This window comes from Vidua macroura, chromosome 5 (assembly GCF_024509145.1).
Source record: "Vidua macroura isolate BioBank_ID:100142 chromosome 5, ASM2450914v1, whole genome shotgun sequence".
NCBI lineage: Eukaryota > Metazoa > Chordata > Aves > Passeriformes > Viduidae > Vidua > Vidua macroura.
Window position 1 is genome coordinate 59,106,522 of NC_071575.1, and position 27,186 is coordinate 59,133,707.

The 27,186-nt window shown below is 38.1% G+C and overlaps 1 protein-coding gene across 1 annotated transcript in view; it reads right to left on the reverse strand.

Moving 5' to 3' along the window:
• The window catches only part of SLC2A13 (solute carrier family 2 member 13), a 142,507-nt gene that overhangs the window by 99,205 nt on the left and 16,116 nt on the right, over positions 1–27,186 (reverse strand). Inside the window, exons 2-3 of the mRNA XM_053977949.1 lie at positions 16,070–16,229; positions 12,077–12,285 (exon numbers count right to left, since the gene is read on the reverse strand). Of these exons, the coding sequence (XP_053833924.1) occupies positions 12,077–12,285; positions 16,070–16,229 (369 nt within the window). The remainder of the gene's footprint in view (positions 1–12,076; positions 12,286–16,069; positions 16,230–27,186) is intronic.

Sequence of the window (27,186 nt, forward strand, 5' to 3'; positions counted from 1 at the left end):
CATAATTTATTCATTTACACATTCATACTTGCATACTTTTAACATAAGCTACATCCACCTCAGCTCAGCTACTATGAAAAATCACATGTGGTTTGTGTTAGATAAGATAGTTCTAGAACATTTATATTAAAATTAATTACTTCAATCTACTCTATATAAACTCAAAAGGACAGAATTACCTTAAAATTATTAATGTTCTTAAATAATCCAATTTCAAGTATTCTTTTGCTGACTTTTACTTCAATAGTAATGTAACATTCAGAGCAATCATGCACCATTTTATTAAATAATTGTAATTAAACCTTTCCATGTTCAGTAAGAGATGGGAAACAGGTCAAAACCCATACTAAAAAATGGTATTGTTGTTCTCTTTAAAGCCACTGACACCAAGGAGAATGCACACCAAAAAATTAAAGACATCCAATGCTAATAAAACCCCAAATATATTCATGCAGTTTTAGTACCAAAAGAAAGCTCTAAACTATTTCTGTAAAGTACTAAAGTGCTGTTCCACAAGGCAAAGAAGTTCCTGAAGTCCTCCCAGACACCCCAGGACCAGCACTGGCTTCCCACCAGCCCCTGCCCACCTCTGCAAAGCACCAACAGAACAAGGCTGGTGCGTGTTACAGCAAAGATGCTTGGTTTGTGACCCTCTACAATAAAAGGTGAAATGGGAGAATCAGTCATTTCACCAGGAAAGGCAGAGTAAACATGCAGCATGTTCAATTGGACACATTTAAGCTCTTACAATGTAGCAACTTGAGCTCTCAGCAATTCTACAGTCTCCTTGCAACAGAAGTGGGGAAAAATAACAGCATGTAAGGTTTACCAATGCTAAATTTTGGCCTGAAGTCCACTATCTAAGGGAGGAATTGAATACTCACTATGTGTGGCTGGGAAAAGGAAACAGATTTTCAAGTTCCCCCAACATTAAGTTACAGAACAATTCTAAATATAATTCATAATTTTGGAGAAAAAAAATTAATTAATCAATCACCATGGCTGCACTGCAGGATAACTTACTTTGACTAGATAACAACAACATTTTCTGTATGACTTTTGGAAAATATTTGAATATCCATAGATATTAAATTATACTGGCTTAGAAAACATTATTTCTTCTTAAATAGAAATACTCAACAACAAAAATTTTCAAAACCACCATTACCCATAAATGCAATATTTACCTCTGACTACTCTAACCGTTCAAAGGAAAAAAAAACATCCACAAACTGACCACTACAGGAACAGTGATCCTCTCCTCATAGGAAAAAGACATTTAACATAATAATGGTTTCCTGAGGGGGGAAAAAAGAGAGTACTAAAAAAGGACCAGTGGTTTTTGGTGAAGGAATTGTTGATGGAAGGGGTAGGAATTTTGTTGCGGAGAGGTTGGTTTAGTTTTTTTCAGGAAAAGGAAAACCTGAAAATAAGGGTGGCGAGGGACCAGTCATACAGATTTTTTTTTTTTTTTAATTTTCTGTAATTGTTTTCTGAATTGTTAGCTGAGCTAATCAGAGCTTTGTTTGTCCAGGTATTTCTAGAACATGATTGAAATACAGTTAAATATTTGTGAAAGCCACAATTTCCAAAGAATTCATAGTAAAAACGGCAAGAAGAAAGTCTAAATTAATTAGAATAATTATTCATTGTGAATTATTCATGCAGCATTAGTTATCTCCTGCACACACACTCTTCAACCATATAAACCCTCTGAAATCTAGATGGACATTTTCCAGGAGACTTGTAGTATTCCAGAACAGAAAATAGTGTAAAAAATTCCCAGAAAATACTTCACATATAGAAACATCCCCAAAAAAGAGTAAGCCCCCAGATACATTCATTCAGATGATAAAAGGAAGAAGTTAGTCTCACCCTTCCTGTTCTGGCATGAAATAACACAAAGTGGAAGCTCTTTCCTAGGAATTTGCCTCAAGAGCAAGGCTACCATACTACCACAGTTGTTGAGCATCACAATAGCTTATGAGATAGCTAAAAAAACACACAAACAAACAGCACACAACCAAAAAGGAAAGCATAATTCTAACATTTTCTTGCCCAAAAAGTTATTAATAAAACAAAATTCTGAGCTGGTTCACCATTTCTAAAAACTACAATAAAACAGAATTAATATAAAGAAAGAATCTGTTTCTTATCTCCTAGATGAAAGCACTAGGTCTATATATATATTCTAGTCAAACAGCCAACATGGAAGTACCATACGATTTTTCAAGTTTTTTTTCCAAAGAATAATCCCAACAACTTGCTTTCTTAATAGGGAAAGCTTTCTTTCTAGGGAAAGCTTGAAAATATTTGTGTAAAGGAGCACAGGTAGTTTGGAAAGCCCAGCAGCAACATACACAGCAACAAACAACATTAAAGGTTTTGCTTGTTGTTTTTTTTTTTTTCCCCAAATCCATCTTCTGGCAAACAAAACACCATCCACATCTGGCAGCATGCCAGTTATGGTAGATGTCACACTGGTTGACAAGATTTACCAAAATGTTCAGTGCATGAATACTTTACATTAACTATCAGGACAAGGACAGCTGCTTATTCTGAACCAAACTCTTCAGGTTCACTAGAAGAACAAAGTGTCTGGAAAGCAGGAGAGAAAGAAAAAAAAAACACCCAATGCTATTATTTTAAAAGAAAAGGGAAAAGACAAGGATGGACAAAAATGAGGCAGACAATACCTTGGTGAAGGTCTCCAGGAAGAACAAAACTTTATTATATTGTAGAAGCAGAACATTGCCTTATGTAAAAGAAGTAAGCACAAACAGTGCTTATAACCCTTCTTCCTCTCTAATGGTTTCTTCCTATTAATAGAATACTTCAATTTAAACAGGTTGTATAAACACTAGATTCACCTGATTACTGAATCAAAGAACAACTACTTTTTTTGATTAAAAAAAGTAGAAAAAAAAAAAGCAGACTCATTAACATCTGCTGGGTGGACCAAGCCCCACCGTTGTGCAAAGCCTGTCACATAAAAGGTTGCAGAGGAAGAGTCATACAACACTGCAAAACAAGATTATTTAAAAAAAAAAAAAAAATATTATACTGAAAAGGCTAAAGTGTGACCGATAGATAAAGACTGCCCAACTACCTGTCTGGAGCATTCACATATAAATATTGTTATTAAAATCCTTAAATCTCTTTTGGAGTTTCTTCACATGGTCTGAGAGCAAAGAAGCAGCAAGATTATCTCCAACTTTTGCCACAGAACCTGCTCTAAGAGCTAGCTCAAAGAACCATAGTACTAAGCTTAGCAAAGTGTTAGAAACATTCCTCAGCAGTCTATAAAAAATTTCCTCCTATACCCATTAACATTTTCACACAACACTGTGTATTTTTTCTGAATCCCTGTTGCATGTAAACAGGAAGCTCAAGCAGGAGCATTCGACTTAGAATTGTGTATTCAGAGCAAATGCTGGATTCAGCAGAGAAATCATGAAGAACCAGGCCTTTTTTTTTCCCCCTTTTCTAATTAACTGAGCTTTTGAATACCATTAGCAGCTCTAGAGGCACCATAATTTTATTACTCCTTAAGAAAGATCTACAGAAATAGAAAAAGTAGATGCACAATTTCAGATGAGAAAGAAGTACATCAGTGTAACCACACCAGGAAAAAACCAAGTCCCAAAACACAAATGTACTGTGAAGGCAGTGTGTGCCCACCTCTCCCACAAGAGTACACAGGAAATCCAAACTGTGGTTTCCCATTTCTAACACAACCAAGCTACCACACTGCTGGCACCCCAGTTCACACCCAAGCTGCCCTCCAGCACACTGGCAGACTTTTAAAATTTTTTTTCTGGTTTTTTTACTATTACTCATGTTATACACATCCACTTTTCTTTTTGTTGATCAAGAATATTCCCCCCGCCCCACCAAGCCCTTCAAGTTCAATTTTACAGGAATCTTTTGTCCAGCTTTCCCAAAATTTCATCACACACCACACTATTTTGGGGGTTTTCCCCTGACTGAGAAGGCACTACTGTAAATGTAAGAAATACTGTTTGAAGTTTATGTTATTATATAGAAGACTTTTGATAACAGTCCAAGTTATACAACTAAGCACTACTTCTAGAAAATACAAAAATGTGTCTAGCTTATCACTTTCCAGCACTGAACTGAGCTCTGAGAAGACATGGAAATTGGAGCCAGTAGCCATTAGCTTCTAGCAACTGATCCAGGTCAAGTCAGTTGGAACAACTTATTTAAGTTCAAAAACAAGTAGCTTTTGTATTAAAAGAAATAGATACTTTTCTATAAATACAAATTTCTGTAGCTATCCCAAACAGACAATAAACATGAAACAGAGATCATTTTAATTCTTGAGAGCCAGTCAAAAATGTCTAATTTTGGCTGCTCATATTAGGAAAAAAAAAAAAAGAAATTATTCCATTTTAAATTGTCCAAGGGGCAGCGGGAGGAAGCATAGGGATTTGTTTGGTTTTGTAGCACAAGTGACAAATTCCTATTCACTTGGACTTGACTGAAACACACTATCTTTATTCACCACCTCTTCTTTAGACAGTTTTTGATTTAGAAGAACCACTGTCTCTGATAAAAGGATGTTAATTATAATTCCAACATTTTTTCACTCTGAAACCTATTTTTTCCCAAAACAGATACCTGTTCCTAAACAAAGCATGGGTGCAGCAGAATGTTCAGTGATGCACTCCAATACTGTTTCTAGGCATGCAGTCCCACAATCAAGCTTAGAAGAACAGCAGTTCTGAACTACACAAATATCAGCAAATTCAGGTTTAATCTGTGACTAATGTCATTTGGCTTAAAGTAAATTCATTATGCTCAAATCTATTGTTGAACTGATAAGAGATGAAGTATTTTATTTTCCAGACTCGTAGCCTGAATTTTCTGTAGGCTTCAGAAGCTGTGACCAAATAAAAAGCTTATTAACACTGTAAATAAAAAGCTAAGTGGATCTAACAAAACTAAATTAAATAAAACTAAACCTGAAAGTGTCCTGCCTTTCAGTTCTTCCCTATACCTAGAGGAAGTTTTACCAAGTTTTACTTTTCCTGACCTTTAGGACTACCATACATGAAATCTGTCTGGAATTCAGGCAAAGCAGAGCTTGTTCCAAAACACACAACTGATCTGTGATTTTCAGACTGGCCATTAACCACCATTTCCAGATAAATGTTCACTTTATGCCAGCACATCGAAAACCAAGGTGAAAGATTAAGGGATTGGTTTTGGTTATAAGCCACTGAAGCAAGGCCAGCTTGAAACACCCTGCCAGGTAAACACACTCAGAATCCAGCAGGATTCTTGAAGTATAAGCAGAGCCCTAAGATACCAGAAACAACCTATTTTTTTTTTAAATATAGCAGTCACATTTTTGTAAAAGGCAAAAAAAAATTATGTTTTTTATAAATTACATGTCTCAAAGGTCATATTTGCAAGAATAAGTTAGTTGCTTAAAAGACTTTAAGGATGAAAGGGAACCAAAAGTCTTATCTCTCTCTATGAAAGAATTTTTGTTCTTGAGGGAACAAAGTACTACTTCTATATGTAAAATTGTTAAAGTACAAGAATGAAACCGAGACATTCCATTCTTGCATCAGCCAAGTGTCCCACAAACCTAAAAGCAAAACCCACTTGGAACTGATGCTGGCATTTGGTTTGCCAGAAGCAAGAATTTCAGGCTGACATGACTACCACCCATATTGTATCTGGAGACTTCTTCAACAAATACTTAACCAAAATCCTTTGTTTCCTCTTGCCCCAGGGTCTTCCATTTAATTTCATAGTTACAGGTAACAAAAGCCACTGATTATCATAAAACAATAATTAACTTCAAATAAGGATTTTAGTGCCTGGAAGTGGAATTATTCAGAGATCTGCACAGTCCTACCAGAGCATCACATTATTACCACGTTTCATTAAATAAGATTCCAGCAGATGTGCAAAAATAATAAGCATGACTATCACTTTTTGAACGTCAAGCATGTCAGGCAATGGCCTTGGGTAAAAAAGGTTCCCAGAACCAAGAGAAGAATTATGAGTAAGAATGAAAACACTGCAAGCTTCTAAATATCTCCCTAGAAAGAAGCATATCAAATGGTTCCAGCCAAAGCCAGAGCCAGGAATACTAACAAGTTAAAATATTACTTAAGAAGAAAAGGTGCAAGAAATAGAAACACTGGAACCAGGAAAGACTGAGGGTCCAGATCTCCTGCCTCATAATGTCATATTTTAACTCTCAGTTAAATGGATAAAATTACAAGCTGAAACCTAAAAGCAATGAGGTGCTTTTACCTTTCTGTCATAACACATTTATCTCCAACAGGGAAATACAAAACGTTAAAAAGGAGACTGACTCACTGCTGAAATAGGAAATACAGCAAAAAAAAATTAAGTGAGTCAAGCCTACAAGACTGAAAGAGTGGCATCTTTCTTGGTGTCACAAAAAAAGCTCAGCTATTACAAAAGTGCATTAAAATAATGAAAGCACAGGAAAATGTCTAATCTAGAAGCAGTGCTCATTATGTAACATTCTGGTACAGACACAGAATGGAAGGTTAAACAATATTACATTGTAATGACAAATTTTATAAATGTCTCACTGAATTTCACAGAAGCAGCATGGTTCCATGCACTGCTGAGCCCCAGCAGTTTTACATGGTAAAATCAGTAAGTGTAACATATGCAAAGAAGAAAACTTCACGATCAGAAGCTGACACACGTACATGGATAACAACAGATAACAAAAGGCAAAGGTGCACATGCAGAGCAGATAAGGTCAAGAATCTCAACCTTAATTCACAGGTTAGAGAAATGTGGGAAAAATAAGGCTGGGGGAGATTACACTGCTCTCCTAATTACAATTCACAGTTACACATCCTTCATCTACACAAAAATAAATGTCTAGTCTTAATGCAAATGACATTCATTTCATCGAGATGCTAAATTAGTACCAAGCACATCACTTCTGATTTTGTGTGAAATACCATCCATGCATCCTGACACATCACAGCTGAGTACAGCTACATGCAGGGGTGGGAGGAAAAGCCATGCAGTTTGCAGACACTTTTCACCCAGGAAGACAGCACAAATGGATACTTTTCTCCAATTTGCATTGAACTTTGTAGTACTGTCCGGCATATGGAAAATTAACAATCTATTTAAAACATTACAACTGGATGCTATAATGATTTCTTTCCAGTCAGAAGTGACTACTAGACTGGCAGTGAGTAAAACTTTTACAAAAGGTCTGCTAGACAGCTTTATTATCATGCACAAACCACCACATTAAGTTCACGCTCAAGTGCTTGCTCTAAAACTAACATTACAAATCCCACACTTTAATTTGCATAAGAGCACAAGCTACATCATCTATACCCACAGCCTGACAAATTTGGTGGCCTTCTATGATGGGCTTACAGCTGTGGTGGATAAGGGAAGGGCAAAAACTATCATCCACCTTGTGTAAAGCATTTGACATTGTCCTGCATAACACCCTTGTCCAAACTTGGAGAGACGTAGATTTGATGGATGGACCACTCCATGGATAAAAAATTGCCTGGATGGTCACATTAAAAGACTTGCAGTCAACAGCTCAATGTCCAAGTGGAGAGAAGTGACGAGTGACAATCCCCAAAGGTCAGTATGGTGACAGCTCTGACAGCAACATGGACAGTGGGATCAAGTGCACCCTCAGCAAGTTTGCTGACAACACCAAGCTGTGTGGTGCAGCTGACACGCTGGAGGAAGGGGATATCATCCAGAGGGATCCTGACAGGCTTTACAGGTGGGTGTGTGAGAACCTCGTGAAGTTCAACAAGGCCAAGCGCAAGGTGCTGCAGCAGGGTCACAGCAATCTCAAGCACAAAGACACGGTGAAGAATGGATTGAAAGCAGCCCTGGGGAGAAGGGCTTGACAGTGCTGTTGGACAAAAAGCTGGACATGAAGCAACAGTGTGTGCCAGCAGTCCAAAAAGTCAACCACATCTTGGACTGCATCAAAGAGATGTGACCAGCAGGTCAAGGGAGGTGATTCTTTCCATCTGCTCTGCTCTCATGAGACCTTACCTGGAGTACTGCAGCCAGCTCTGGGGCTCCCAGCACAAGACAGATGTGGATCTGGAATGAATCCAGAGAACCAGTTGACCACACAGCTGGTGCACCTCTCCTACAAACACAGACTGAGAGAATTGGGGCTGTTCAGCCTGGAGAAGAGAAGGCTCTGGAGAGTTCTTAGAGCAGCCTTCCAGTATGTAGGGGGGGCTTACAAGAAGGCTAGAGAGGGACATTTTAGAAGGGCATATAGGGACAAGATGGGGGAATGGCCTTAAGATGAAGGCGTGTACAGTTAGATTAGATATTAAGAGGAAATTCTTTATTTTGAGGGTGTTCAGGCACTGGATCAGGCTGCCCAGAGAAGTTTTGGATTTCCCATCCCCAAAGGTGTTCAAGACCAGCCTGGATGAGGCTCCAGGTAGAAGGTTTCCTGCCCTTGGCAGGGGGATTGGAATTATATGATCTTTAAGGTCCTTTCCAGCCCTAACCATTCCATTATCTTTGATTCTGCAATTAAGGCCCTGTGCCAGTGCTTACCTGCATTGATTTGATTGCCTATTTGCACTACAGAACCTCTGCCTTAACTGTACTAAAAACTATAATTCAGCAGCAGTGTGAGTCAGACTTGTTTTGCTAGGAAGAGTTGTGCCAGAATGCTCTCCTAGCAATGTCTTTGATCTTTCTCTCAACTGCAAACTGCTTCTGACCATTCTCTCCCTTTTCTCTCCATGAGGCTTCAGAACCTGAGCCAGGCACTGGAGAATCTGTGAGATCCACAGCATATTTGAGAGGGAAGGTCACTCTGCACCTATAAACTACTCTTTACTCAACACTTGGGGAACACTCTTTTTCTAAAATCTTCCTCACTCCAGTTTTCCTATCAACAGCCTGTTTTTGCAGTACAGCATCTGAGAGCTGATGTTAACAGATGATGATTAGATGATGGCCAAGATTTGACTTTTCTTGCAATGTTACTGCAGAATGCAATGCCCTCCCCTCCACTTCTCAAAATGCAAAGGTACAGCACCAGAAGTCACACTGCAAGTACATAACAGAGCACACAAAAGCAGTATCCATGGCTGCCAGAAAAAATGTCATTTGCATAACCAGTCATGAGGAAAGTATTTGTCAAAAAGATACATTATTTTCCTGATGCCAATCTCAAAATGCAAAAATGTAAGCTGCTTATCAGTATCAGCAGCACTGATTTGATTGAATGTATTGGAAAGGACACAGAAATGTGAGTCATTCACTGAACAGGTATCCCATAACTGTATAGAAGACTTCTGAAGCAGAAGTTTGTTGCTGAAGGCATTTTTTTTCATTTTGAAGACAGAAGCTGCTTGATGACCATGTGAAAAATGCAATTAAGTTCTCTAGTTTTATGACACACATTAAACCAAACTTTAAAATAGTTTAAACAATACAGATGAAGTTTCTGTATGATTCAGTCCTCGGGGATTGAGAGCAGTTGATGAAACAGTTACAAAAGGCATTACAGTTCCTCAGTGTGGGACTGGAGAATGTGTTATGGCTACACTGTGTTACTCCCTTGCAGAGGAGTCAAACACAGCCTTAGTTTCACTTGGAAAGTGATGCCCTAAGGAACTGGCAAAGATGCTTGTGTATCAGTCAATGAAAAAGAACATCTGTCCTTTCTCAAGAAAGAAAAAGACAGCAAAGGAAATGGCACTTTTACCTAAAAGTAAGCCAGATAATTTTCAATATGCGAAGTCATCTTTCCTTAAATGTCATGTACACACACTGTCAGTTCAGGTTTATTAAAGTTTTTTTGTGAAACTGGAATGACGTTCAAAATGTCTGATAAGAATTACAGTCATCGGTCATTGCTATTAACTAGCATTTTAAAACACTGTCTGTCACAAATAGGAGAGATTAATAAAAAAATTCACATTAATATAAATAAAAAACCCAAAAAAAACCCACAAAAAAACCCAAAGCACACACACACAAAAAAAAAACCCAAAACCCCACCCAAACTAATATATCCATAGCAAAATAAAATGCAAAATCTTTGCAGATGCACACGTTTAAGTTGTCAATACCTGAAAACCTGCAATGAAACCATGAACAGAAAGTTGCTTTTGCACTACACAAGCAAAATTCAATACTGGGGATCCAGATGACTCCTCAAGAAATGAAAGCAATTACAATTTAACACCACCTGTACATACCACCTGTAAGTCAAAGAAAGGTAACAAAAGCAACGTATATCTTGATGCTGACAAACAATGTACCTCTTTATAACAATGAAGGTCTTGAGTTAAATGAGATTAAATACAATTATAACCAAAATCAAAAGTGACCATAGCTGTCCAATGCCTGTCTGCTAAGCATTTATAACAAATAGTCCAGCATATACTTGTAACTCATTTTTATAATGCCCTTGGGTAACAACTCTGAAGCTGCAGATTACCTGAGAGCAAAACATTGATTGTCTGTCGCCAAGCTTTCTCCTAGGAAATGTGATTGATTTAACTAAACTCCAGGAACACATTAAGTTTTTAGGGAAGTGTGTGGGGAAACCAAGAAACCTGCATATCCCTGACAACAATCTCATTGATTGATGACACAATTAGTGTCCCAGTCCAAACTACAAATATATAAAGGACTTATTTAACAATGGAGTCAATACTACTGCACCTACGACACCACATTTGATTCACAGTTGTCAAAAAGCATCATGGCAAAAGATGTAAGAGCAACAAGCAAGGTCATAGCCTATAGGCCAGTGATGAAAAACAAAGGATTGAGTAGACCAGATGCCCGCTCCTTTTATTTCTACAAAGTGTTAAACTTTAGTACTAGACATTAAGTGGTTTTCCACAGAAGTGAAAAGCCCAATCCCTAATTAGAATGAAGGACCTAAGCACAGGACTCTTAAGCCCAAGCTGTTCTATAAATACCCCCTTCACCTTTTTAACAAATTAGCTTTCATGTATTTCATTTCCCAACCCCAAAGAACTGGGAAAAAAAAGGTATCCAAAGCCTCAAAAACATAATGTGAGAAAAAAAAAAAATGTGAGGGAAAAAAAAAAACATAATGTGAAGCCCTGCTTCACACTAGTGATGAATATTTTAAAAATCCTTCAACTATATGTCAAATAACTTTTTCCAGACACATAATTATTTATTGTAAGGTTCAAAGACAAACTCAATAAGGCAGTGAGAATAGGTATTATCAGATGCTGAATCTCAGTTTACACAGATGTAAAGTAACATCCATTTTCCTTTCCACCAGCTCTAAGAAGTTACAGTATTTTCCTGTCAAGGATAACTCTTACTTTAAGAATCTTACTTGACATTCCCAGGTCAACACTTCCAGCAGAAAGCAAAGAAAAAATATGCAGAGTAGAGAAAGTTCATCAAATAGTAATCTTGCTTTATAAGTACACACATGAACACAAAGTTTTGAGCAAATACGACAAAAAGATTCAAAAGAGTGAAAAAAAGGATCTGATTTATGTGCCTTACTCTCCTCAGTAAGTCAAAAGGACTTTCAGAAGTTGCTTTTACAGAAAAAGAATCTCTGTATTACAGGCCTTGTTTTGTACATCTTTTCAAAGGCTTCTTGTCTAGAATGCAGTTTGCTGGATAATTGAGGCATGTACAATGCCTTCTGACCTCTCTCGTGTCTGTTTGGCCTTTTCCACTGATGAAAGAAACCAAACTTTATTTTATTTATTTCCACTCTTGGAGATGTGCATTCTTAAACTGATCCATTTTCTGAAACAATTCTCACATAAGTGTAGGTGGCGTAAATTTAGAATCCTACACAACTCTACTCTTCCCTCACTTAAGAAATCAGAACCTAATTTGAAAGTGCAGGATCATAGAAATATCTTCATTTTTGAAGCTACCAGTACATTAAATACTTCAAAGAGCAAAACTGATAAAGATAAATAAAAGCATCAAGCTCCCACAGGCTACAACTTCAACATTTCTTCTGATTTTTATCTCCTCATTGATAGACACAGTGGCCAACAAGTATTCAGCATACCTGCTCCAACCTCTTTTTCTTCTTCTTCGATGTTGTTTTTGATGCTGTCATACTCTTCATCAATTGCCTGGTTGCCACGCATTTGAGACAGAATTCTGCGTGCCCTCTGAGTCTGGCCTTTCTGAATGAGCCAGCGGGGACTTTCGGGAAGAAACAGGAACCCAAGAAACTGTATAACTGCTGGTACAGCCGACAGGCCCAGCATGTACCTGGAAATAAATAAGAAAATAGATAAATATCTACTATTTGCCTACAAAAACACAATATGAGAAGATTCAGTTACAGCTAGTCAAACTGTATTTACAGATCAAATCTCCCACTCCTCATATTCTCTCTCACTGTAAGTTAAGGGGGCGAGGATCATATTCTGTGGGTATTATAGAAAACGTGATCTCTCCTTCATTTCCAGGAAATCTCAGGGACATGGTGACTATTCTGCCACCACTGACTCTAGTATCACTGGTCCTGAGGACACTAAGTTAGACTAAATAAAAAGCCTGAAATATTACACTGGTTTGGAAACTAATAAACCCTACAGTGACAATAATCAACAGAAAGAGAAAGCAAACGCATGGAGAAAACCAAGCATTGTTGATGACAAGGATGAGACTGAAATCCTGCTGTTTCATCAACATATTAAAAACAAACAAACAACAACAAAAAACAGCTGGAGGACAATGCATATTTGGTCAGTAGTACATACACATAGACACATTTACCAGTTTTCATTTTGAAAATTTCTGACTATAAGCAGAAACACTGAAAAATGTTCATTTCACCAGCACAGTAATTTACATGAGATCTTTCAGAGAGACTGCTTTTAAATCTTCAGTCAGATGCAGTGTGAGGTTTTAAATCAAAACTGCATTTTAGATGCCCAAGGGCTACTATTTACAACATTAAGGCTATTTCTCTACTCAGCAGAGAATTACCACTGGTAAAAGCACAGTTATGCTTCCAAGGATCTGCACTGACACCTGTGGCAACACTCAAGCAGGGTTATTTGCTCCATCCAAAGTAGGGTAAAAGGCTGTGGAAGACAAGCACACCACCAATTTTCATGGGTGGCTCTGGCCTACACACATCACATTGTTATATTTCTTCAATAAAACAATAAAAGGATAAAAAGAATTGCAGCACAATGTATAATTTTGTTCTGCTTTTTAAAACTGACCTTTTCCCATTTATACTCACCCAGATTTTTTCACTTTCATTAAAGACTAAACAGTGCTGGTGTACATTATTGCAGTTATCACAGGTTTCACATCAGTGGCTATAGTCATTAAAACACCTCCAGAAACCACTCCCTCTGAATATAGAGGTAGCCTGTACTCATAAATAAATTCATACCTTGACATCAGTCAAGAGATTAAGGAGATTTGCTAGTCTCTCCTGTAGCTCCTCTCTCCATACCCCCGGATACATTCTTTCACAGGTGATTCTGCAGCCTCTTACCTGGATCTTTTTATAAAGCATTCATCAAATTGCTAATTGAGTAGAAAGGAGAGAACTATTATTGAAAACCTTTTGTTTTCAGGGCAATGAACCAAATGCACTTGTCAAGTCCAAATGCATTTTGAGTAAAAATGGAAACTTTTTTAGAGGCATTTGTGGATTTAACGAAGAAAAACATGGGCAGTACAACAGGCAGAAAAATGGAGAATGGTAAAAAGAATACACAAAAGGCAATGCAAAGAGGATGGCCATTCCAGGACAATGAGCATTCAGACCAGTCTTCCCATCCCCAGCTGAGCCCTCAAGTTCTTCTTAAAATCAGTCAAAATTTCCATAGGTCATACAAGCAAAATTTGGTCTAGAAAGAGCTCAGTTACCAGCTCTCTTTTTTTGGTAACACTTTAAAAATTATATAGCTCACTGTTAGTTAAAAAAGAAAAGCATAAGAAAGAAAATAAATTCAAACCATAAAGTCAGTGGAAGGCTTATTAGCTGAGTAATCTTCAGTCAACATATCTAACAGTGTCACTAATCCACTAATGTTCTCATTCCTCATTTACTAATGCTCTCATTCATTAATGGCCTCATTTATTCCTACACTTTTCCTTCTCCACAAACATTTTGGTAGCTGTGCACTAAATACATAGACCATTGAAGCTCACCGAATTGTAGATTCGGTATCTTTATTGGAGTGATATATAGAAAGCCTTTTCTATTTCAAATGTAGAGTAAAACAAACTCATAGAGATTAAAAACAAATGCTGTCAAAGTGCATGCCAAAGTATGTTTTCATGCATCTAAGTATGCAGAGTTAGTCCTTCAGTCTCCTGTTGCTTAAATTTCTGCTCCTCCAAAGCCCTTCAGTCACTTAAATGCAGCAGAGCCTCCAGAACTAAGCAGTTGGGTGCCTGCAATCATCTTAGGAGGCAAAATCAATCAAGGCTCCTGAAAGTTTGATTCATACTAGTTGGACTCTATTGGATTTTTTATCACAGGCAAGACAACAAAGAAACATACAGACAGTGCTCCCTCACTGAAGTTAGCTTCCAATCTGCAAAATTCTGGTCCAAGTTGAGTAAAAAGAGCAGGCCAGAAGGAAAACATTTAGTTGAGAGGGAACATCCATTGCAAGTTCTAGAGTTGGTGTAATTTTCAGAGCAAGCCATTTTGATATAATCAATTTAGAGTAAAAGCAGGCAATTTTAGACATTTCACACAGCGAGCCAGCTTTCAGAAATCTAATATATTTCTTTCCTATACAGATTACAAGACTTTGTGTTTGAAGCCAGATGTCTAGCAGACCTGAAAAAATCCAGCATGAAATTTAATAAGTCTGCTGTAACATTTCTCCTTCTCTGACATACTGCTGCAATACTATTAAGATGGCATTAGCAGGGTTTATAAAGCTAACCTAAGGGTCACGTTAAATATTTGTTTTCTTTGGTTTATTTTAATTTAATATCCAGCATTTCCAAGAATAAGCAGAGCCAAGAAAAATTAAAATTCCTTATTGTTTGTTGCAGCATTCCTGTGCTTAGCCACTCAGTCAGTCAGTAAGAGATACAATAATTGCTGCAATGTTCCTTCTTATATGTAATGACTCAGGGGTAGACATTTGTGATTTCTCTCCACGCGTTTGCTGGCCACTCCTTTCAGGTGACAGACCATCTGTAGTCTTCCCTGCTCAGCCTTAGTTTGCAATACACTAGCTGAAGATGGTGAACTAGTACACCATCCTCAATTAACAGCTCCAGCATTGCAGCTGGAATACTTGGAGACCTCATCACTGAGGTGGTAGCCTGTTTCTTCACTCCACTCAATCCAACAGAGCAGCACTTGGCATATACATAAAACACAGCATTACTGCAAAAGTCACCCAGCATGTGCCAGCAGGCTGCAGAAATGATTGCTCTTCACTACTCCACACGCCATGCTGCACTAGGACTACAAATACAAGGGAAAGCCACAAACCAGGAACAACAATGGATCACTAAGAGAGGTCGCACAACTGGAGGACGTAACGTAGAAGAGGCTGAGAGAACTGGGTTTATGCTGCCCAGAAAATATATATTTATTATTTTATAACATAAGCTTTTAACTCTAAATTTATGCTCCTTCAATTCTGATAGATTACCACTGCTCAGATTAAGAATATTCAAACTTCACCTTTATCTTGCACATACAGCATATTACTTACTGGAAATTTGTCTTTTGAAAAATCAGCATGTAATTATTGTAAATGCAAAAGGCAAGCTACCTTCATAAACATCATGAAAATCATTCATGCTTGTGATACATATTTATTATTCTCCCACTTTAAAGTTTAGCAAAGTCAAAAAATCTGAGCATACTGTGAATATTAAGCTTAAGCAAAAGCAGTAGGGATCTGTTTTGGCAAGATTTAATTACTGAAGTTCCATTTTAGTATACAGTTTTACCACTTTCTATGTAAATTCTGTTTTACCAAAAAGAATTATAATAGCTGTCAACCAAATCAGGACTATGGCAGCTTGCTTTTAGCAAGGAAGGCTCACAAACCTCCATCCATCCTTCGCGAGGTAGCTGAAGATCCCATCGACAACGCTTGCGAAAAACTGCCCTCCAGTGATGAAGAGAGTGTTAATGGTGACTAATCTGCCTCGTAAGTGCGGTGGAGCCACTTCTGCAATGTACACTGGCACAGTCATAGATGCTACACCTACAAGAATAAATTCAGTTACAGTTACAAAATCGAAAGAGATACTACATTGTTTTTTTCATCGTAAAATACTATTTTGGGTTTGGCTGAGACAGAGTTCATTTTCTTCACAGTAGCTAGTATAGGGCTATGTTTCATATTTGTACTGGAAGCAGTGTTAGCTATTCAGGGATGTTTTCTTTATTCCTTACACAGAGTCAAGGCCTGTTTTGCCTCTCACCCCACCCCACCAGTGAGGCTGGGGGCACACAAGTAGATGTGAGAGGACACAGCCAGGACAGCTGACCCTGACCAATCCAAGGGATATTCCAGACTACATGGCATCATGCTCAACATACAGAGCTAGGGGAAAAGGAGGAAAGGGGGGACATTCAGAGTTGTGGAGTCTGTCTTCCCCAACAGCTGTAACACATGATGGAGCCCTGCTCTCCTGCAAATGGCTCAACACCTGCTTGCCCATGGGAAGTGGTGAATGAATTCCTTGCTTTGCTTTGCTCGTATGCGTGGCTTTTGCTGTACCTCCTAAACTGTCTTTATTCTAACCAATGAGTTTTCTCACTTTTACTCTTCCCGTTCTCTCCCTCACCCTACCAGCAGGGAGTGAGCGAGCAGCTACACAGGGCTGAGTTTCTGACCAAGGCTGGGCATGACAAGCGGTGACCCAAACTGAGCTGGCTTTGGTGCCCAGTAACTGCACAGAAAACACCACCTCTCCTGCCCTGAGTGACCACCCTAACAGATGGAGCGCAAAGTCATGGACTAAAGGAACTCAATGGACATTTATGGGCACTTTACAGACATTTCACAGGGGTGGTCCATAGACTATGGGAATGATATCTGTGTATTACATCAAAGAATGGGAAGGGGGTTCATGGGTAATAAGAATGCATTGCGTCTAGATGGAATAACGGGTGGAGAATGTGCTGGTTTCAGCTGGGGTAGAGTTACTATTCTTCATAGCAGCCAGTACGGGCTATATTTTGGATTTAAACTTAGGACTTCGTGTTTACAAAATTAACTCTATTCAAGGCAAAATCTGCACATACTTAAATGAAATAAGCTGGACAAATTTGATTTCTGACTTTCAAAGGATGGAAACAACGAAAATGCAACTAACAAACTCTAGAAGCATACAGAAAGTAAATGGTTGCTAGCAGCTGTATTGGAATTTCAAGGTTTGATGTAATTATCCAAAGAATAAATTTCTTCAATTCACATTGCATGTACGCTGAAATTAAATAAAAGGATAGATATAACTATAGTTTCGAAAGAAAGAAATGCTATGTTCCAAGTAAGCACACATAAGTCAAAGTGACTAGCTGAAGACATCAGGTGTTTACAAAACCCTGTTTAAAAAGAACTTCAGCATGGTTTCCACAACCAGAAACAAAACCAAGGCCAAGCATTATTGTTATTATTGTTATTGTGTAATTTCATTACTGTTATAGAACAAATTGTTTCTTGACTTAGTTTAAAAATATTCCATGTGCTATTTCAAGAACAGGTTGGCTGGGCCCTGAGCAACCTGATCTAGAGAGTGGCCTCCCTGCCAATGCAGAGGGATTGGAACTAGATGATCTTTAAGGTTCCTTCCAATCCAAGCCATTCTGTGATTCAATGCAAAAAAAATATCACCATAAGGAAACAACCACAGCTGCTTTTTATTCTGTTATATTTCCTACTAACTAGGCAATGAGTCATTTGTACAAAAGACAGAAATGTCCACAAGGAACACACACAAACTGTAAAAACAGTACAACAGTGTATGAAGAGCACACCTGGGTGCAGCACATGCTTTGATGGTTGAAATCCCTATTTCCTTTCAAGAACCAACCCTGACAAGTAACAGTGATTTCTTCTGTAGTTAGAAGTGGAAGTACATTGGCAGCAGCCACCCAAAAACCTATTTTGACTGAAGTCAGCTGAGATGCAACTTGAGCACAGTGAGCACAGCCAAGCACCATCAGATACAACACATCTTCCAGCCTGGGGCAGCTCTACCAGCTCCATACAGACAGCCCCACACCAGCACGGGCCAGTGCCAGAGCCCCAGCAAGAAATGGGGTCACCTAAAAGCAAGCACATGACTCTTGAAGCACAGCTATGGTTCCTGGCTTGTGTCACAGCAGAAGGGCTTCATCATGGGATGGCAAAGGCTTCAGCTAGCACCCCTCTGCCTGGCTGACTCGCCAAACTAAGAGCACAAAATCATCTTTAGCAACAAGGTTAGCCTGGCAGGACTACTGGAAGCCTCCAAAAGCTCGAGCAAGGAATACAGATTGTTCAATAATAAAATGGCACGAGAAGATCCTTTGTTGTGATAGGTAAACACTCACAGCAGCCTCTCAGCATGATAACCCAGTTCCCAGCAGGGCCTCCCAGGACATGCCAATGCTTCCTCCCTTATCAACTGAGCAACTGGCACAGAATAAAAAAGGCAAATAACAATGTCAGGGGAAGAATTTATTCAATTTATTAAACCAATTTGCAAAGCCAACCAGAATGCACCACGGAAAGAAGCATTCAAATAGTCCTTTCTGTTTTTGACAGAGAAGTGAATTTTCAAGCCCAGCCCACCATTAGGGATGTTTCTCTTCCATATTTCATGTCAGTATTTGAAATAATGATGATTAAAGTGATGGAGACTGCACACATATAACAGCCAATCTTTTTGGGAAAGCACAGGCGTGTGTCCACTTGCTGCAAACAAAAGCCACCAAGGACCCATGCGAGGCCAGTGGAGCTGAGGGGTGGGGCCCTGCAGCTGTGGCAGCCCTGGCCTAGTGAGGCTGGGCCTTCCTGATCCCCCAGCCACCCCTTTGCCTTGGGCATGTCACCTCTAATGTCCATGCTTGTTCCCCCACTGTGGTGTGGCCATCTTTCCATAGGCTCCTTGGGACTGCATGTTAAGATGTATCTTTGACACACATAATCATGTAGTGAAGCTAATTTGAGAAGTAAAGATGGCAATAAATAAAGATATGTGGTTTTTACTGGAAAGCAGTCAGAAAGATGTGCACAACCAAAACCAACATATGCTTTGTAAAAAAGCTACCTTTTACCCCCTTTCAACTCCTAATGAAGACTGATTCTACCAGGACCTGCAGAGGAATCTTGTTCAAAGCATACCAGCCAAAAATGCTTCTCAGGCATCCAAAAAGCAGAGCCACACCATTGTGCAGAGCAGCAGCTCTCACTGATGTTCAGAGCACACCACTAGCCCTGAGACACTGCTAGAACCACTGGTAGCCACAGCTATGACACTTGCCTCTTACAGGTGAAACTAAAACCCGTTGCATAACATAAGCTTGGTATGAAAGTTAACGTGTATTTGTAAAAAAGTCTTGAACAAGAGGCGTCATGACAACAGATTTACTGTTTCTGCTGCATTCTTCTCACAAGTTGATGACTACAAGAATAAACAGAGAAAAGGAAGCTTGCACACCCCAACAGTGTGTGCTAGCCAGTGATATCAGCTATTCAGCTGGCATTAATACAATAGCTGAAATTATTTATTATCAAACCTGCAATAAATAGCACTTTTCTCAGGGAAACCTAAGGATTTAGGGTATTAGCTCAAAATCACACACAATTGCTTAGACTGCTAGAAACGTGAAGATCATCTAGTCTAATCACTGCTCAAGCAGGGGCAGCTAGAGCAGGCTGCCCCAGAACCATCCTCAGTTAGGCCTTGACTATCTCAACATGTGGATCTCCAACCAAAATGACTCTCTAATTCTGCAGCTTCATGCCAGCTTTCTTGCCCTGAGAAATGTGTTCACAATGTTTGCTGTCTAAAACAGCCTTTATGGATTTCTATTCAGACCTTACTTCCTCTACTGTGTGTCCCAAAACCTACAGGTTGAAAACATTCAAGCAAAAATCTCAATTCAGAAGACACATTTGTTACATATTTTTAATTATCATTTCAATATCAAAACATATGCTTTTCTACTCTGAGTCTGAAAGAGTACAGCAGGAGGTTTCAGGGAACAGGAGGAGGCAATTAGGAAAGCCTTCCCAGTTCAGCTGACTGTCATGCAGCAAGCATTCATACACAAAAGCAAAGTTCTTCTTGAAAAAACACCAGGAGTGAAAAAATGGCTATTCTGAAACTGATCAAAATAAGAGAAAAAAAATCATATGACTTCAAAGAAGTAATATTTTAAATTCTCAGGTGTTATTTGCATTACTCATTTGCTTTTAGTTGCTGTAGAATGTGTCTATGTTCTCCAGACTTTCCTCCTCTGATTTCCATTTAAGATGCACTAGAACACAGGAGAGTAAGTTCTTCTGAAAAGGCATAGTCAGAAGCAATGCATTAAGTATTAGCCAAGTATAAAAATCTCTAAAATACATTACCAGTATTTGTTATGTAATTATTTTAATAGCCAGATATAAAAGAAATTTGAAAACAAAGAACAGCTTTCCTAGCAAAACAAATATAGCTGCAATGGAATCTTTCCTTAATCCTTCATATAAGAATGCTTTCATTTAGATGACATTTTCTAATATGCTCTCACTGTTAAATTGCTCACACCAAATAAAATGTTCTTGCTGCAGGCAAGTACATTACTACCTAACTAGTTGAGCTGATGAGTGACAAGACATGAGAAAAAGAAAATGAAAACAATTAACTGGAAATCTGTCAGAGAAGGCTGAAGCTCTACATTGTGCACCACAGCTATGAAATATGAAAAAAGAGAGCAGGGAAGTCCAGTCTTTACCCACTTGAGTAACCAAGGCATGAACTTTCTGACCTCATTAAAGGATAAAGCTTAGAAAAAATATAACAGAAGGTTCCTTACATTTTGACCAGAAGATGCATCTAATTAGTATATGGGAAGCATCAGATGACACAATGGGCTGAAATCATCATATTAAATGTTTTTCCACATCTAAAATCACTTAGGAGACTAATTACCAGGGCTCCTACTATAATCTGCAGACTTACCAGTAGAAAGCAGACACAAGTCTGCAGAGACAATTTTAAGACAATCAGAGGTATGAAAAGACATCTTAGAGTCACCTTATCATTCAGAAAGGTATTTCCAATATGAACATGTAAGCATCATAAAGAATTCATTAAAAAGTTCAGAAATTAAGTCAACAAATCTACCAACAATAGAAATAAAAAGGTCAATGGAGAGTTCCTATGATAATTAGAATTATATTTTAAGAAATGACATTGCAATAGAAAACAGAAAGTCTAAAAAAGGAATCCAAGTTATTGTTTGTAAAATGCATTTGAGCATTAATGCTAAGGAAATGGAATAATTTTAAAGACTTCTTTGTGCAAGATCAGACAGATATAAGTGTACCCTGTCCACACCAGGACTTCCACCACAGCTCCTGTAATGTCTCCTGCCAGTAGGAGGGAAGGTGCATCATCAGAACAACAGATGAGCAACAAAAGCTGGAGACAAGATATTGAATGAGATGCACTTTTACTGCTAGCACAATAAAAGAGCTTTAAGGTAGTAGAAATGTAAATGTCAGTCTTTTCACTGGCATCAGCCAATAACCAGTGTCAGGAGCAGCAAAAACACAGGGAAGGGTTTCTGACAAACTTTTGTTGTTACTGCAACTCAATTAGTCTTTCATGCTTAGTAATAAAGAGGACTGATAGTTAACTAGAAGTGCTAAGGAGGCACATGCAGGAGCTGATGTCTCTTTGTACCATGGTTCTGTCCCTCCTGTCCAGCTTGTGCTGAGCCTTTGCATGAAAACCAAGCAAACCAGGGAATACAACCAGCTAGAAGGATATCCACCTGCCTCTCAAGGGGGTTGTACCACTTATCTCCTTTAAACAGTTCACAATGACATCAGATGACTGTACCAGCCCCCAGGCAGGTATAGTTATGACAATGGAGTAACCTGAACCACCATGGGACTCCAGACTGTCCAAGCCACTGGTGGAAACTAAAATTAAAATGTGAAATAATTATTAAAAAGTGCAAAGAAATCTCTGATCCTATTTCAGAGTACAGCAACTCGGCAATTAATCTCTATTAAAAACAAAGAACATACAGAGCTTATTATAAAAATTTGTGTTGTTAGGAGTTCCAAATGAACAGGCATAAACTAAAAAGTTTCCTTTCAGAACATCCTTCATTAACATATAAAGCTGCACTGAGGTACTTAACCAAGGTAAAATATTTCATATATCTTGCAAGAGCAAACTTTCATTAAAATGTTAAACTTTAATGCTGCCAACTTTAAAATTCATTTAATTAAGAAGCATCCCATAATGGTTTGTGTTAATGGTAAGGATTCCAAGCAGCAAGTGATTCCACAGACAGGGGATTTATGGAGGCAAACCTGATGAAGAAGCAAGTTTATGGCAAAGAGAATTAGGAATTAGATATTAGCAGAGGTTGCTATACTACAAGAAAATTTGAATACAAAGTCAAGGTGAGCTTTTTGTGGGGGTGAGACGGGAGTATAAATAACAGCAAACTCCTAAGGTGACAAGGGGAAACTTGCCAACCTACAGCTGAGTTAATGTTTTCTCACAGCAACTTTGCAGGAAATCTGGTAAACTTCCTACATCTTGGATACTGGACATGCAATCTGAATTTAGTGCCTTGGAAATATGATTGATCCCAGAAACATGTGACATTATATAGACAAGAAGACTGTCATCAAGTATTTTCTTTCAGTTGTGTTCCCACAAAATTATACTTTAAGGTTTTTGCTTTACTCTGACAAAATCAGCATTCTTGCCAACTGATAATTTTAGAATATTGCTCACATCTGAGCAGCAAAACTCAGGAGGACAGGGGCAAAATGTTGCTTAACTTCCTGAAAGAATTGAAAAGTTCTACAATAATATTTACATCAAAGAAAAATCGATTTACATAGTTTGTGGAGAAAATAAACCCATCACTGACAAAAGGGGGAGATTTTAACTGCAAAGGAGACTTATTTTAAAAGACCATTAGCTTTTACAAACACACATACAGAAGTTGTCAACGATCAGCCACCTCCTATTCTACAGACAGCTCCACAACATATTACAATTATATTGCTCTGCTTAATCAGAAATTAAGCCTTTTTATAGTCTCATAGAGTCTTTTTGTGCTGTTACAGTTAACACTTCAGCTTTCAGTAATGACAGCCAACCTAAGGGGATAACAGAGTGCCTTATTAAACATGCTAATAGGAAATACTTGAGAAAGCAGTGCATTTGAATGCTGTTCTAGTACACTAACCATCTACCTAGCAGATAAAGTTAAAATATTCATTGCACAGCTTGTATTTCAGTGTGAATATCAGTGAAAGCTCAAGTCCTCTCCAATATCTTGGCTTCCCACCCATTGCACATATCTAGTAAAGGCATTATCAGCAGTTTATAACTGGTTACTGAAAGTTATTTCAAGGATGACTGAAAGCACACTTCCCCATTTAGTATCTCCCCTATAGCAGATTAGTAGAAGTCAATTTCTTAGCTGTGGCACAACTGTATTCGGCTACAGGAGAGCACTGAAATGCACAAGGGCAGTGGGACAAACCAGCAGCACTAAAACCACATGAGAACATAGATCACAGTAATGGACAGACTTAGGTGCCTCTCTTCTAGAATGGGGGTTCAACACCAGCAGCCTTCATTTAAGTTTGGTATTTGAACACTAATTTACTGAATCGTAGAGAGCTGGTTCATCATAACTAAAAAACCTGTACTGTTGAACATCTAATAGACTAAGTAATTTCAGACCTTTACATCCCTAACTAGCCACCAGCCCAAATCCGTGTGAGCAACATTGTAATTATAACCAAAACCCGATGTTACTATGTGGCATCCAACTGTGAAGGAGTCAAAGACCAGAGCAATCTGAAGAAATGCAAATGAAGATCCTCACTAGTTGATATTGTCTCAGATTTACAGAACAATCATATCTTAATGAGCCTGAATAAATAATTCTTTCTGATGACCACAAGAAGGCTTTTTTACTGTTCTGCGCTATCAGCATGGATCAAAACCACAAAATCCTTCTTCACTTCAGAAAACCTCAAATTGCGTCCAGTAGAAACAACCACAGCTGTCATATAGTAAATGCAATGCCCCAAGAAGGTAGCATTAGCCTTCCACAAGTGTAATTTCAAGTTTTCAAGCTCTCTCTTGTTCAAAAGACACAGAATTAAATCCAGCTCATAACAAGATGAACATGCCAACACAGAATCCAATTCCTCCATAATTAAAGTGTTAAGGCTTTTCTATGGCATCTCCAGGACAATATCTCAGAAGAACAGCCTAAGGTAATCAAATATAATAAAGAGACATGAATATTCAACAAAGCATAATCAAGGAGGGACTATTTATCACAGTACTGATTTTCCTACACTGAAATTCTTTAAGTCAAGGACTATTTTTCATCTGGAAACTGGGGGCTATGAAATGGAAATAGGTGAGCCATGACTCTTGAGAGAAGACAGATAAGAACCACCTACAGGCTACAGTGTGAAAGTTTATTAAAATAAAGCTTCGTTTACTCAGTTTATTAAAAGAAAACAGTTTAGGAGTTACAAAAAGAACATAGTCATCTTTAATAACAAACAGGCAGTAATGTAAAAAATACGGAGGATATTCTGTCATTCTAAGTGTTAAAACCGCTTAATCTGTGGGGTCCTATTCAAACTCAACATTAGCACTATCTGTGGAACAGCTCGTTTTGGGAAGAAAATATTCTTAAACAAATAACTTTTGCTATTCAAAATTATGCTGAGATTATTCAAAGTTATAATAATTTTTAAAAAATGTTAAGAGGAAATTTATCTTGAGTGACAAATTATCTTGAGTCACAATTTATCTTGAGTGACAAAATCAGAGAGTGGGATTTAATTAACCAGAGGCAAAATAATCAAGAAAATTATCCAGAAAATGTGAAGCAAAGTTCTTTGCAACTGTCCAAGCCTATGACCACACCTAGCACAACAGATGTCAATCTACACTTCTCAGCAACCAGGAATTAGTTCCCCGTGTTCAGTCATTCTTTATGGCTACCATCTGTTCCTATTAATCCAGGCTGTGAAACTCCCAGCCAGACCCCACCCAGCAGCCTGAGTTCCTGACTATCCCACTGAGAATGTCATACTGGGAGTCTGTGCCTGTAGCTCATATCTGTGAGATCTCATTTCAGAATGATACAAGAAATCATGAAGAAATGCATTTTTGAATCATTACAGCAATACTAGAATAACTATCAACCCTAGAAGTGAGTAAAAGCTACCAGAAGTGAGTAAAAGTTCTAATTTGTTCTGTTTCTGAATTAATTTTGATCAAGAACTATTTGCAAAAATCTGTAACTGCATTGTAAGATGCAGACCTTTCATTGTGAAAGAATAAAGCAGCCTAGATGTTTATACCACTCAAGACTTATTTTTACCACATGGCAAAAACTTCTCACTTGACAAAATAAAAGCTTTTTTTTTCACTTGAAAATTATGAATACAACATAGTAGTTTTCTTTATGACAGCTTGTATAAACACGTAAGTCAAGCACTACTTGATCTACTTCAAGAGTGGTTTCAGATTAAATAAATACTAATTGAGATAAGCAGTGCTTTTCTGTAGACATTCTCTAGCACCAGCAGACTGCACTGCATTGCTGCTCACACCTAGGAAGAACCAGCAGTTGCTGAAGGTGCTCAGGTCCTGAGGCAGCCCCAGCCACAGATAAGGAATTGCTTCCCCATCCACTGGCTGCTCCCCATCCAGCAAGGCAGGGGGTCTGGATGAGTATCCCCATCTCAGCTACCCCCACTGGCCATTGGAGGCTTTTGATCTGGTGGCTGACATAGAATTGTGCTGAGGCACAGATCACCATAAGCACTAACTGAGAGGCTGGAGGTGCCAATCAGTGTCTTGCTGCTGACTTAGCCACACAAACTGGAATTTCCAGCAGGGAAGTATGGTTTTATAATGTTCCAGAAAGATTCATCAGGGCTCATCTGCATAGCCATTCATATATGCCAAAAAGTCAGCATTACAAATACAATCTTTACATGGTTGAAAAAAAAAAAAAAAACAATCCCACATCAAAAACCCCAGAACAAATGGTTGAATGCTTCAAGGATTAGCACATATTTTCTGTGCAGAGAAATTTTATTTTCAGAGGACAAGGGTAATGGTTTGAAAGCTATACAGAAAACAAATGTTTCTTTCTAACTTTACACTTTTGCTTATATGCCATTTTTTTCTCTAATTCTACTACAGTGATGCTTTACCCAACTTAAAAGAATTCTAAGAGAAGTGGCATCTATATAAACATGAACAAGCTTTGGAAGCTGAACTCAGCCAAAAGCATGCCTGCAGGTTATACCTGAAAGCTATAGTTATACTCTTCAACTAAGACCTAAATTGTTTCTAACAGTGCCTCTTTCTACGAGCACAGCTTTCAAAACAGTGAAACTGGTTAACTTCTCTGTAAACTGCTTTAGGTTTCACTGGGTTTAAAGTCTAGCAACTGTCTCCAAACATGAAGCTTCAGATGAAGATGAGCAGAAGAACACATTTTTTTACCTACAACTTGCAATTAATTAAAAGAAAAATAAAAATTAGAAAGACTAATCTCATTGCAAACTTAGTGTTTTAGAGATACAAATGAACATTTTAGAGAAAAAGTAACATTGAATTATCTCATTCCCTATTCAGGAAAGCCATTCAAAAATACTATCTGTCTAATGTATATTCCCAGTCATTTTGTGCTTGCCATAGGTAAATACATTGTAAACATCAACACACAGAACTATATTTTTATAGGAATTGCTACATTTATCCACTTGTGCAGAAAATAGCATGACTGGTAGGAAGACAGGTACCAGTTATATGGTTTTGTAACTATTACTCTAAAAAATAAACAAAAGCCTTGTAAGCCTTTTACAGCCTAAGACTTGATTTTAAAATCTAAGTTTCAATTATGCCTTTATAATGCAAGTAGCACTCATGACAGTAATT